General features: G+C 43.6%; 2 protein-coding genes across 6 annotated transcripts in view; one reads left to right on the top strand and one right to left on the bottom strand.

Annotated features, from left to right (window-relative positions):
• The window catches only part of ric8b (RIC8 guanine nucleotide exchange factor B), a 470,590-nt gene that overhangs the window by 112,774 nt on the left and 343,250 nt on the right, over window positions 1-14,566 (bottom strand). The gene's annotated exons all lie outside the window — the stretch shown is intronic.
• The window catches only part of cry1b (cryptochrome circadian regulator 1b), a 35,771-nt gene continuing 21,259 nt past the window's right edge, over window positions 55-14,566 (top strand). For 2 of the 4 annotated variants that reach the window (XM_078219565.1, XM_078219566.1), the window contains exons 1-3: window positions 55-369; window positions 7,586-7,694; window positions 12,803-12,945. In XM_078219565.1, the coding sequence (XP_078075691.1) occupies window positions 212-369; window positions 7,586-7,694; window positions 12,803-12,945 (410 nt within the window). In that variant the 5' untranslated portion in view covers window positions 55-211. Of the gene's footprint in view, window positions 370-7,585; window positions 7,695-8,324; window positions 8,375-12,802; window positions 12,946-14,566 lie in introns of those variants that run through there. The other 2 variants (XM_078219568.1, XM_078219567.1) reach the window with 2 other exon arrangements.

Raw genomic sequence — 14,566 nt, 5'->3', positions numbered from 1 at the left:
AGGGGGGCGGGGTTCTAGCGCAGGGGGCGGGGTTCTGGCGCAGGGGGGCGGGGTTCTAGCGCAGGGGGCGGGGCTGGTCACGCGGCTGTCCGCGAGCACTCTGACAGCAGCAGCGCGCGCGGCGCCCGTTTGAAACCTCAGCCGTTTAACGGTTCGCAGCTGCGGGCAGCAGGCCCCGGCGGGGGCCCAGTGTGATTCGTGACCCGGATCCATGGGCGATCACTCCATCCACTGGTTTCGGAAGGGGCTCCGGCTCCATGACAACCCGGCCCTGTTGCAGGCGCTGCTGGGCTCGGACACCATCCGCTGTGTCTACATCGTCGATCCCTGGTTCGCCGGCTCCTCCAGTGTGGGCATCAACCGGTGGCGGTGAGGGAGGGGGTGGGGGGGTGTTGGGGTTCAGGGGGGGGAGGGGGGGTGAGGTTGGCAAGGTCGGAGGCGAATCCGATCTCCACGGCAACAGGGGTGTCACCGAAGCGCTGACATCACGCGTTAGCGGTGCGTTGCCATGGAGACAGCCCAACTTCCTGTGAGTCTGACCCTTGACCCTCCCCGTTGGACCCATTCACACGAGTCTTTACACATAGAAACTAGAAGCAGGTGCAGGCCATTCAGCCCTTCGAGCCTGCTACACCATTCAGTATGATCCTGGCTGATCATCCAACCTGTTCCCACCTTCCCCCCCATATCCTTCGATCCCCCTTTCACCCCAAGTTCAATATCTAACTGCTTCTTGAAAACATTCCATGTTTTGGCCTCAACTGCCTTTCGCGCATTCCGCAGGTTGACCACCTGTTGGGTGAAGAAATTTCATCTCGGCCCTAATCATCTACCCTTTTTCCTCAGACTGTAACCTTGGTAATGGACACCCCCACCATCGGGAACATCATTCCTGCATCTACACTGTCTAATTTAGAATTTTATAGGTTTTTATGAGATTCCCCTCTCATTCTTCTGAACTCCAGTGGATACACTTCTAACCGACCCAATCTCTTTTCATACGTCAGTCCTTCATGTCATAGAATTGACATAATACTCCAGCTGCGGCTAAACCAGTGTTTTATAAAAAGTTCATCAGAAACTCCTTGCCTTTTTTATCCTGTGCCTCTATTTCTGAAGCGCTTTTCCTTTACCAGCCTTCTTGGTTTGCCAGCTTGTGATCAAACATGTTTCTGGAGGTTTCATCACATGACTTTCCCCCTCACTCCTGCCATTAATCATCCAACACATCCATCCTTGTGACGCACTGCCTTCCTACACCGATTGGAAAGCAACATGACTCATTACCAGATTGGTTGATGCTTGACGATGGGCCAAAATGGCTTCACCAATACCCCCCCCTCCCCATTTTTTATATCTGGTAAAGAAATGCTCAAAAAAAGCATTGTTTCAACTTTTCCAATGTCCTGATGATTTTTCTTCGGGGTTGCTCACAAAGGTTTGGCGGAGACTGATCTGCAATTGCTGGAGTCTCCAGGCCAGTGCTGGAGGCTTGGTAAAAAGCAAATTACTGTGGATGCTGGAAGCTGAAACCAAAAGAGAAAATACTGGAAAATCTCAGCAGGTCAAAGCTTTGTCAAAGCTTTTGCAAAGGGTCATCTGGACTCGAAACATCAGCACTGTTCTCTCCTTACAGATGCTGCCAGACCTGCTGAGATTTTCCAGCATTTTCTCTTTTGGAGGATTGGTAACCCTACCTTTTCAATCTGTTCTGACACCTTCGAACATTTATGCACATACTTCCCCAGGTCTCCCAATCCTGCACCCCCTTTAAAATTGCATTTTTTTTTTGGATTGTCTTTTTTATTGCCTACCAAAATGCAACGCATCATATTTCGTTGTGGTGTTAAACTGCTTCTGCAATGTGTCTGCCAAGACTGACAGAGTGGTTATCTCTGGACTCTTGCCTGTACCACGGGATAGTTTAGAGAGGAATAGGGAGAGGGAAGGTTTGAATTCATGGCTGAGGGGATGGTGCAGGAGGGAGGGGTTCAGGTACTTAAGCAATTGGGGCTCGTACTGGGGAAGGTGTGACCTCTATGAGAAGGATGGTCTACACCTTAATCAGAAGGGGACCAATATCCTGGGGGGTAAATTTGCTAAGGCCATGCAGGGAGGTTTAAACTGATTCGGGGGGGGGGAGGGATCCTGAGTAGTGGGGCTGAAAGTGAGGGATGCATGGATGGGGACTGCAATGCACGGCATTGCAGAGGTGGGGTGGAGCAGGGTTTGAAATGTGTATACTTCAATGCCAGGAGTATTCGCAATAAAGTGGGTGAACTTGCAGCGTGGATCAGTACCTGGGACTTCGATGTTGTGGCTATTTCAGAGACATGGATAGAGCAGGGGCAGGAATGGATGCTGCAGGTCCCGGGGTTCAAATGTTTTAGTCGAAGTAGGGAAGGAGGTAGAAGAGGGGGAGGGGTAGCATTATTGGTCAGAGATTGTATCACAGTGTCAGAGAGGAGGTTTGATGAGGACTTATCTGTTGAGGTAGTATGGGCGGAGATTAGAAATAGGAGAGGAGAGGTCACCCTGTTGGGAGTCTTTTATAGACCTCCTAAAAGTTCTAGAGAGGTTGAGGAAAGGATTGCGGAGTCAATCCTGCTTAGGAGTGAAAGTAATAGGGCAATTGTTATGGGGGATTTTAACTTGACTAATATTGACTGGAATTGTTATAGCTCTAGCTCGTTAGAGGGGTCAGTTTTTGTTCAAAGCGTGCAGGAAGGTTTTTTGACTCAGTATGTAGACAGGCCAACTAGAGGTGAGGCTATATTGGATCTGGTGCTGGGAAATGAGCCAGACCAGGTGCTAGACTTGGAAGTTGGTGTGCATTTTGGTGATAGTGACCACAATTCGGTTACGTTCACCTTAGTGATGGAAAGGGATAGGCATGAACCTCGGGCCAGTGGTTTTAGCTGGGGGAAGGGTAATTATGAGGCTATTAGGAGAGAATTAGGAAACATAGGTTGGACTAGGAGATTACAGGGACTGGGAACGTCCGACATGTGGAGTTTTTTCAAGGAGCAGCTACTGCGAGTCTGTGATAGGTATGTCCCTGTCAGGCAAGGAGGAATTGGTAGGGCTAGGGAACCGTGGTGCACCAAAAAAGTTTCTTTGTTGGTTAAAAAGAAAAAGGAGGCTTATGTTCGGATGAGACGTGAGCACTCGGGTAGTGCACTAGAAAGCTTTAGATTGGCTAAGAGGGAGTTGAAGAGCGAGCTTAGAAGGGCTAAAAGGGGACATGAGAAGACTTTGGCGGATAGGGTTAAAGAGAATCCTAAGGCGTTCTATAGGTATGTCAAGAACAGAAGGTTGGTTAGGGCAAGTTTAGGGCCAGTTATAGATGGCAGAGGGAAGTTATGTGTGGAACCGGAGGAGATTGGTGAAGCATTGAACCAATATTTCTCTTCGGTGTTCACGCAAGGGGACATGAATATAGCTGAGGAGGACACTGGGTTGCAAGGGAGTAGAATAGACAGTATTACAGTTGATAAGGAGGATGTGCAGGATATTCTGGAGGGTCTGAAAATAGATAAATCCCCTGGTCCGGATGGGATTTATCCAAGGATTCTCTGGGAGGCAAGAGAAGTGATTGCAGAGCCTCTGGCTCTGATCTTCAGGTCGTCGTTGGCCTCTGGTATAGTACCAGAAGATTGGAGGTTAGCGAATGTTGTCCCATTGTTTAAGAAGGGGAACAGAGACTTCCCCGGGAATTATAGACCGGTGAGTCTCACTTCTGTTGTCGGCAAGATGTTGGAAAAAATTATAAGGGATAGGATTTATAGTTATTTGGAGAGTAATGAATTGATAGGTGATAGTCAGCATGGTTTTGTGGCAGGTAGGTCGTGCCTTACTAACCTTATTGAGTTTTTTGAGAAAGTGACCAAGGAGGTGGATGGGGGCAAGGCAGTGGACGTGGTATATATGGATTTTAGTAAGGCGTTTGATAAGGTTCACCATGGTAGGCTTCTGCAGAAAATGCAGATGTATGGGATTGGGGGTGATCTAGGAAATTGGATCAGGAATTGGCTAGCGGATAGGAAACAGAGGGTGGTGGTTGATAGTAAATATTCATCATGGAGTGCGGTTACAAGTGGTGTACCTCAGGGATCTGTTTTGGGGCCACTGCTGTTTGTAATATTTATTAATGATCTGGATGAGGGTATAGTTGGGTGGATTAGCAAATTTGCTGATGACACCAAAGTCGGTGGTGTGGTGGACAGTGAGGAAGGGTGTCGTAGTTTGCAGGAAGACTTAGACAGGTTGCAAAGTTGGGCCGAGAGGTGGCGGATGGAGTTTAATGCGGAGAAGTGTGAGGTAATTCACTTTGGTAGGAATAACAGATGTGTTGAGTATAGGGCTAACGGGAGGACTTTGAATAGTGTGGAGGAGCAGAGGGATCTAGGTGTATGTGTGCATAGATCCCTGAAAGTTGGGAATCAAGTAGATAAGGTTGTTAAGAAGGCATATGGTGTCTTGGCGTTTATTGGTAGGGGGATTGAATTTAGGAGTCGTAGCGTTATGTTGCAACTGTACACAACTCTGGTGCGGCCGCACTTGGAGTACTGTGTGCAGTTCTGGTCCCCACATTACAGGAAGGATGTGGAGGCTTTGGAGAGGGTGCAGAGGAGGTTTACCAGGATGTTGCCTGGTATGGAGGGGAGATCCTATGAGGAGAGGCTGAGGGATTTGGGATTGTTTTCGCTGGAAAGGCGGCGGCTAAGAGGGGATCTTATTGAAACATATAAGATGATTAGAGGTTTAGATAGGGTGGATAGTGATAGCCTTTTTCCTCTGATGGAGAAATCCAGCACGAGGGGGCATGGCTTTAAATTGAGGGGGGGTAGTTATAGAACCGATGTCAGGGGTAGGTTCTTTACCCAGAGGGTGGTGAGGGATTGGAATGCCCTGCCAGCATCAGTAGTAAATGCGCCTAGTTTGGGGGCGTTTAAGAGATCCGTAGATCGGTTCATGGACGAAAAGAAATTGGTTTAGGTTGGAGGGTCACAGTTTTTTTTTAACTGGTCGGTGCAACATCGTGGGCTGAAGGGCCTGTTCTGCGCTGTAATGTTCTATGTTCTATGTTCTATGTTCTATTTTGCCACTCTATTTCCTCTTGAGTTCTGTTACTATCTGCCCCTTCCTAACTACACGTCCAAGTTTTCTATCATCCACAAACTCTGAAATTATGCCCTGTAAACCCCAGCCTAGGTTGTTACCTTATCAGTGCCTCCAACACTGACCCCTGGAGAACTGTTGTAATTCAGGTCAGAAACTCCAAAGTGTTTTATGAAGCCCGACTGGATCATAAGTTTTGCAATTTATTTTGGGCTAGGGTGAGCATGAGATGCTTCACTTTAGGTATGAGTCAACTGACCCACTAAGGAGCTTTTATCGAACAAAGTTTATTTAAGTATATAGTTAACATGTATAGAACTAAAATTAACAGTAACTTTTACCAATTAGAAACAAAAAAAATCATGATGTTGTATAAACCTTAACAGCTAATCACCATTCCAACCAAACAAATCCCATAAACAAAATCTTTGCCACAGGTTTAACACAGCAAATATGAATGCTTTACGTGATGCTGGAACTTAGTCCTTTGATGGAGAATTGAAACTCTGACTTCCTAGCCTTGTGACTGCTAGCAGCCCTCTTAATATACACAAAGAACAGCTTGAAACCAAAACAGCTTCCCAAAACACCAAGGAGACAGACTCTAGGCAAGCCAACCAGCAACAGCAGATTTTTCCACTCCAGGAAGCCTTGATTCCAGCTAGCCAGCAGAATTTCCAATAGCAGGGAAAGAGAGAGAGAAACACTGCTTTCAGTCTGATGTCCACCCCCTTATAAACTAAAACTGAAAATGAATCCCTAAATTTTTCTGGGGAGGAACCACCTAACTTTGACTTTTCAATCAATCTTCCCTCTCACAATGCAAGGTCATAAAAAAATCCCAGAAAGTACCTGAGGGCCAGAGTAAAAATAAACAAATCCCCATTTAAGCCATTGAAGCAGCAATGAAAGGACTTCTAACAAGCAGCCCAGCAAAAATGACAAAAACGCCTGCTTATAACTGCAGAGAACATGATTTTTAAAAAACCACTCCTTGAAGATACACTAGCATCACAGGAATATTACTGCATACTTCCCACTGGTCTGCATTACAACCATTCAGCGTGTCCTTTAGTCACTTTTGTTCTATGCTGTCAATGCCTCATCACGTGGACTTCAATTGGGCGAACAAGTCATGGTACTTTAAGTACCTTTGACAGCCCACATACACAACACAAACTGTCCATTACTTCACTGAAGACCCAAAAGTTTGTAGGACAGGATTTTCCTTTAACAAATCTGTGTTGGCTTTCATTTATTAATCTTGTACTGTCACGTGACAACTAATCTTTCTCGTGGTTATGGTTTCTCAAAGTTTCCCCGTCACAGATATTCTCTGGTTTATTTGTTAACTGATTTATCATTCTGTTCTTTTTGTACAGGATTGTCGTAATGTTTCAGGTCAATTATCTTTGATACAAGATCATTGACATAAAATATTACCCATTTCTTTCCCCACAGCTGCTGCCTGCAAGGCCTGCTGAGTATTTTCATATGGACAGTGTCTGCAGTATTTAGCTTTCACTTTCAAATGCTGACTGATCTTCACAGAATCATAGAATCCCTACAGTGCAGAAGGAGGCCATTCAGCCCTTCGAGCCTGCACCAACAGGAATCCTGCCTGTGCTGTATTCCTATAACCCCACTTATTTACCCTGCTAATCCCCCTGACATTAAGGGGTAATTTAGCATGACCAATCAACCTAACCTGCACATCTTTGAACTATGGGAGGAAACTGGAGCACCCAGAGGAAAGCCACACAGACACAGGGAGAATGTGCAAACTCCACACAATCTCCTGAGGCCAGAATCGAACACGGGTCCCTGGCGCTATGAGGCAGCAATGCTAACCACTCTGCCGTCATGCTGCCCCCTGACCTCGCCCTGACAATTGACCTTATGGTTGACCTGAGCTTCCCGGAATTTAATGAATGTTCCCATTTGCTAGTTCCTATCGCTGTCATTTTGTTGAATACCCTTTTCATTGTGATATTGCTGGGATTAAGAGCCTTATGAAGTAGGGTCTACATATCACATACAGCTTATTGGCCAAAATCACAGGATACAGAACAAAAATGTTAAGAATTTGGATGAGACATTTATCCTGTTTATTATTGAATTGGTCAGTTGTCTAATGGTCTCAGTCATGTATTAATCATTTGTAATTTAGTCGCTGCTGTATTGTACACTAAGTCCATTTACTGAAGCACATTTAAAAACTGGTTTAATATTCCATTGGAGGCTTTGTGTCCTTAGAAACAGCAATCAACACCAGACAAGATCTCATTGGGGTTGAAACCAAATGTGAATGAATCCAAGATTTCTAATCTACAAGGAGCAGGGGGAGGATTAATTTCAAATATTGTGCAAAGATGTGGTGTTAGTTTCAAACCTGTGTAGTGTATTCTCTTGGTTATTAATGGGATATATTGAATTCACATTGCTGGTTCTTTCTACTCCCCAGATTTCTGCTACAGTGTCTTGAAGATCTTGATGCCAGTTTGCGAAAATTAAACTCTCGCTTATTTGTCGTACGTGGACAACCAGCTGATGTCTTTCCCAGATTGTTTAAGGTGTCTATTTTGCAGTTGTTATTTCAAAGTGTTTACAAAGGGTTTAAATGCTGCAATATCTTGTAATTATATACAGCGTATAAAAAGCATACGCTTTAGTATTTCTGGCTCAGGTCTATCAGTTGCATAATAGTCTATCTAATGATCTTGTTCAGTCAAGGACATTCAAGAGGGTATTAGATGATTAATTTGAACAGAAACCATGTGCAAAGGTATGGGGAAAAGACAAGGGAATGGCAGTAAGCTAGCTTGGTGAGTCGGTGCAGGCACTATGGGCCAAATGGCCTCCCTCTGCACCATAACTATTCTGTGATTCTGTGACCTTTATGGAACAATCCACAGGAAAATAGCACTCATGCTTGAGGCAACTCAAAATTCCAAATTGTGCACAATCACTTCCAGCAGCCAGGTCTGAATGATCACCTTTAAGTCAGCTTCAATTGATGGAGGTGATTTCTATCTGTACTGTCATTGAAACAAATGGTAATTAATTACAGGAGAAATCTGAAGCCTCATTGCAAATGGAATTTAACCCTGAAAAGTGAATGGTGCATTTTGGGAGGACTAACACGGCAATGGAATGCACAATGAACAATATGGCGCTAAGAAGAATAGAGGATCAGAGGGACCCTGGTGTGCAAGTCTAAAGATCCCTGAAGGCAGCAGGACATGTAGATAAGGTGGTTAACAAGGCCTATGGGCTACTTACCTTTATTAGGCGGGGCGTAGGATATAAGAATATAAGGGAGGTTATGATGGAGCTGTATAAAATGGGGGCTTGTTAGACCACAGCTGGAATACTTTGTGCAGTTCTGGTCACAAAGGAAGGATATGATTGCACTAGAAAGGGTGCAGAAGAGATTCACCAGGATGTTGCCTGGCCTGGAGTATTTCAGCTATGAAGAGAGGCAGGCTAGGCAGAGGTTGTTTTCCTTAGAACAGAGAAGGCTGAGGAGGTCCTAATTGAGGTATATAAAATTATGAGTGTCATTGATAGGGTAGATTGGAAGGAACTTTTCCCCTGAGCAATGGAGTCAATAAGCAGGGGGAGTAGATTTAAGATAAGTGGCAGGAGATATAGAAGGGATTTGAGGAAAAACATTTTCACTGAGATTGATTGGTACCAGGAACTTACTGCCTGAGAGGATGAGAGAGGCAGGAACCCTCAACTTTTAAAAAGTATTTAGATGAGCACTTGAAACACCATAGTATACAAGGCCATGGACAAAGTGCTGAATAATGGGATTAGAATAGATAGTTGCTTGATGGCAGTTGTAGACATGATGGGCCGAAGGGCCTCTTTCTTTGCTGTAAAACTCTCTGACTAGGACTCATTTCACAGTAAGGAGTCTAACAACCCCAGGTTAAAGTCCAACAGGTTTATTTGGTAGCAAACACCACTAGCTTTCGGAGCGCTGCTCCTTCGTCAGATGGAGTGGATATCTGCAGATTTCCAAATAAACCTGTTAGACTTTAACCTGGTGTTGTTAGACTCCTTACTGTGTTTACCCCAGTCCAACGCCAGCATTTCCACATTAGGACTCATTTCCACAGGGCAGACTTTTATATCGAATATCTTCAAAAAAGTGGGTTTTTGGGTACATTAATACTAACTACAATACTTAAATAGAGGCTGATAAACCTATAAAATTCTAACAGGACGACTCTGGGAGATGCAGGAAGGATGTTCTTGATGGTAGGGGTCCTAGAACCAGTGGTCCTAGTTTAAAGACTGAGATGAGAAATGTTTTACCCAGAGAATGGTGTGTCTGTGGAATTTGCTACCACAGAGAGTAGTTGAGGCCAAAACATTGAATGTTTTCAAGCGTTAGATATATCTCTTGCGGCGAAAGGATCAAAGGACACGAGGGGAAGGGGAGATCAGGCTATTGAGTTGGATAATTAGACGTGATCATAATGAACGGTGAAGCAGGCTCGAAGGGCTGAATGGCCTACTCCTGTCCCTATTCTCTATGTTTGTGATAAATGTAATCTTGTACCTACTGTGAATTCTTGTAAACATATTAGTGCATTTATGGATCATATAAATGTATTATGTCTAATTGCTACACTTCTGTTTTGCACGGAGAAGTCTTTTGGAAAATTTATTGCATTATTGGACGAGAATGTTCGTGGAGGACAGATATTGTTTGCAGTATGTGCGAGCAGATGATCTAACTGTATAATGTTCAGCTTTCAGGTGTAAAGTAATGGCTTGAGGGATTATTTTCTGTTGCCTCTCATGTTGATTTTAAAAAAATATTAATATCTAGTTTTATTAAACAACATGTTGAGAAATTGGCACATGATTATTCATTGCATGAATTTGAGCAAAATATTTAAAAATATTCTTCAGGCACAGGTTAGCTTTTATTTTTGCTGTTTGTATTAATATACTTACTTTGGTTTGAATCATGGAATCCCTACAGTGCAGAAGGGGGTTTGGCCCATTGGTTCTGCACCGTCCACAATCCCACCCAGGCCCGATCCTTGTAACCCCACACATTTGCCCTGCTAAACCCCCTGGCACTTGGGTCAATTTAGCATGGCCAATCAACCTAACCCACACATCTGAGTGTAGTTTATTCCCCCCTTTCCAGATTCCATATGCTTTTAGAAATAACAGATGCCTGGAAGGCTGGATAAATGGAATCACTTGTTCACAAGCCTCTGCAGGTGTTTTACTATGTTCAGATGCTAGGCTGTATACAAAGCAGCCTGGGAAGATTGTTATTTCTTCTTTTCCCAACTCCTGTGAATTTCTACTCTGCCTCCCTCAACCTGAAAGATCACATATGTGAATCATGGATGCAATCCATGTCTTGTTATGATGATAATAGGCAGTTGCTTTAGATATATACATATGTACTTTTTATTTTAAGAAATGCTGTTCCAATCAAGTAACATCCATATAGACTCAATCCACTAAAGTTGGCATAGGTTCAAAAGGAGATTGAAAGCATGCTTAAGAATGATATCATTGAAGTGAGTTGCAGTGAGTGGAGTTTGCCTATTGTGATGGTACCTAAACCAGATGGTACACGGTTAGGTGTGGACTATAGAAAAGTCAGTGCAGTTACAAAGTCAGATTCATTTTCTATTCCTCAATTGGAAGATTATTGAACAGGTTAAGCAAATTTCATTCCCACACTTGCTTAAAGGACACTGGTAAGTGCCTTTATCCGAAAGGGCAAAGGAAGTTTTGACTTTTGTGACTCCAAATGGTCTGTATCAGTTTAAAGTCATGCCATTTGGAATGAAGAATGTGCCAGCAACGTTCCAAAGACAAACCAATGTGGTCATTTCTGGACTAAATAATTGTGCAGTGTACACAGATGATCTGGTGCTTTTCACTCAGGCATGGAAGAAGCATTTGGAATGTTTAAAGGAATTGTTCATTTGACTAAAGAATCTGGGTGTAGTGGTAAACTTGGCTAAAAGTGAATTTGCAGAAGCCGAAGTCATGTTCTTGGGCTTTACAATTGGACGTGGGCAGATGGCCCACGGAATGTGAAAACAAAACTTATTGGGGAATTCCCAGTACCATCAGCGAGAAGAGAAGTGCTGAGATTCCTGGGCATAGGTGGGTTCTGCAGGAAATTCGTGCCAAATTTTAGCAGTGTAGTTACTCTACTGACTGAACTGCTGAAAAAGCACAGGGCATGCCAGTGGGCATCTGAATATCAGGAGGCAGTTCTGAAAACTGTTAACCACCTTACCATGGAAAGCAACTCAAGGTGGCCATTGATGCAAATGATGTGGGCATTGGTGCAAGAAGACGACAAAAGGATAGAAAGATCCATTGGTTATTTTTCTAGAAAATTAAATATTCATCCAAAGGAATATTTGACCATGGAGAAGGAGACATTGAGTTTAGTATTGGCATTGCAACATTTTAACATTTATGTTGCCAGCAATTCATCAGAAACAATTATTTACACTGACCATAATCCAGTGAAGTTTCAGGAGAAGTTTAAAGATAAAAATGCAAGACTGTTTAGATGGAGCTTATTATTACAGCCATTTAATTTGAAGATTATACACGTGGCAGGAAGAGAGAACATGATTGCAGATGCTTTATGTAAAAGGATGGAACGTTCAACATTGGGAAAAGACAGAACTACCACTGTTAAATTCACACGCTTAGATGTCATAAGATATTATAGAGTACTAATTGTGTGGAAAACAAGACGCTTTAGAAAATGAAGGCACCGTTTTATATTAGTAGGCTATATACATTATATTTTTTTGTTTAAGCGGACTGTTTACAGATTCAGCTCTATTCTACAGGCAGTCGGCGTGTCTGGAAAACATTTAGCTCAGATGCTGGGCGAGCAGGATAATTACTCATTTTAGCCATGTAGTGTTTACGTAGGATAGAGCTAATGGATTTTTGTTTGTAGGTGAAGATTTCCCCTTGGATTTTTGATTAGATTGTTCGACAGGATCCTGTGATAATGTGGATAGTGGGAGGAGCTAGGTCTGTGGCAGAGAAGTAGTTTTCAGTTCTGAGTGGGGTTTGTTTGAAGACAGTCCTACCGGTTACTCTGAAATTCATTTTATTCTCGAAAAGCCTTAAGTCTGTCTACAGTCATTATAGCAAATATATTTCTGGGTGCCAAATGTGTTTAAAGTGGCATTTTAAGTCTGTAAGAGGAATGTTGCTTATTTAGAACTGAAACCATGATGAGTTGTTTCCTTTCATTTTAAAATATTGTTCAACCATTACAAAGAACAAAGAACAGTACAGCACAGGAAACAGGTCCTTCGGCCCTCCAAGCCTGTGCCGCTCCTTGGTCCAACTAGACCAATCGTTTGTATCCCTCCATTCCCAGGCTGCTCATTATTGGTTAAGCTGCATCATTTTTTAGAGTTATTGTTAAACTGTGTTATTAAATAAAGTTTCTTTTGCTATAAGAGATTTCTAATTCATCATTGGAATTACTTCTGGGCAAGAAGTCCTCTCCTCGCATTTATGCCAAAACAGAAAAATTGTTGGCGTCTAATCTGGCTTCCAAATGTGATTTGGGATTCTGGTCCAGGAATCTTAACATTGTCCATTGGCATCTGTCAAACTAACAGTTTTTGTTTATTGAAATCTCCTCCAGGAATGGAATATTTCCCGTCTTACATTTGAATATGACTCTGAGCCCTTTAGTAAGGAGCGAGATGCAGCTATCAAGAAGTTGGCCAGCGAGGCAGGGGTTAAAGTGATTGTACAGATTTCACACACTTTATATGATTTGAACATGTAAGTTTTTGAAGTTTCAGGTTCTGTTCATGTCAACTGACTTTATGTAACAAAAATTTTTGGGGGGAGCGTGGGGGTGAAAAAGTCAGTTCTAAAAGACATCTTCAGTATGAAAGCAAACTCACTGCATTTGTCACCAGTGTTCAGAAGCTGCCTTTACCGACTATAATTAATTCTGTATTTTATTAAAAGAGTTAATATTTAAAGATGATAGTGTTTGATTGTAAATGCTCAGCGCCACTTATTTTGAAGCTGTGTTCAAGAATGTCCTGGCATTCTTGCTCCAATTTGTTATTGTAATTCGTTCAAAGAACAGTACAGCACAGGAAACAGGCCCTTCGGCCCTCCAAGCCTGTGCCGCTCCTTGGTCCAACTAGACCAATCGTTTGTATCCCTCCATTCCCAGGCTGCTCATGTGACTATCCAGGTAAGTCTTAAACGATGTCAGCGTGCCTGCCTCCACCACCCTACTTGGCAGCGCATTCCAGGCCCCCACCACCCTCTGTGTAAAAAACGTCCCTCTGATGTCTGAGTTATACTTCGCCCCTCTCAGCTTGAGCCCGTGACCCCTCGTGATCGTCACCTCCGACCTGGGAAAAAGCTTCCCACTGTTCACCCTATCTATACCCTTCATAATCTTGTATACCTCTATTAGATCTCCCCTCATTCTTCGTCTTTCCAAGGAGAACAACCCCAGTCTACCCAATCTCTCCTCATAGCTAAGACCCTCCATACCAGGCAACATCCTGGTAAACCTTCTCTGCACTCTCTCCAATGCCTCCACGTCCTTCTGGTAGTGCGGCGACCAGAACTGGACGCAGTACTCCAAATGCGGCCTAACCAGCGTTCTATACAGCTGCATCATCAGACTCCAGCTTTTATACTCTATACCCCGTCCTATAAAGGCAAGCATACCATATGCCTTCTTCACCACCTTCTCCACCTGTGTTGCCACCTTCAAGGATTTGTGGACTTGCACACCTAGGTCCCTCTGTGTTTCTATACTCCTGATGACTCTGCCATTTATTGCATAACTCCTCCCTACATTATTTCTTCCAAAATGCATCACTTCGCATTTATCCGGATTAAATTCCATCTGCCACCTCTCCGCCCAATTTTCCAGCCTATCTATATCCTGCTGTATTGCCCGACAATGCTCTTCGCTATCCGCAATTCCAGCCATCTTTGTGTCATCCGCAAACTTGCTGATTACACCAGTTACACCTTCTTCCAAATCATTTATATATATCACAAATAGCAGAGGTCCCAGTACAGAGCCCTGCGGAACACCACTGGTCACAGACCTCCAGCCGGAAAAAGACCCTTCGACCACTACCCTCTGTCTCCTATGGCCAAGCCAGTTCTCCACCCATCGAGCCACTTCTCCTTGTATCCCATGAGCCTTAACCTTCTTAACCAACCTGCCATGTGGGACTTTGTCAAATGCCTTACTGAAATCCATATAGACGACATCCACGGCCCTTCCTTCATCAACCGTTTTTGTCACTTCCTCAAAAAACTCCACCAAATTTGTAAGGCGCGACCTCCCTCTTACAAAACCATGCTGTCTGTCACTAATGAGATTGTTCCGTTCTAAATGCACATACATCCTGTCTCTAAG

This window comes from Mustelus asterias, chromosome 9 (genome assembly GCF_964213995.1).
Source record: "Mustelus asterias chromosome 9, sMusAst1.hap1.1, whole genome shotgun sequence".
Lineage (NCBI taxonomy): Eukaryota > Metazoa > Chordata > Chondrichthyes > Carcharhiniformes > Triakidae > Mustelus > Mustelus asterias.
This window is presented reverse-complemented; position numbering and strand designations above follow the sequence as displayed.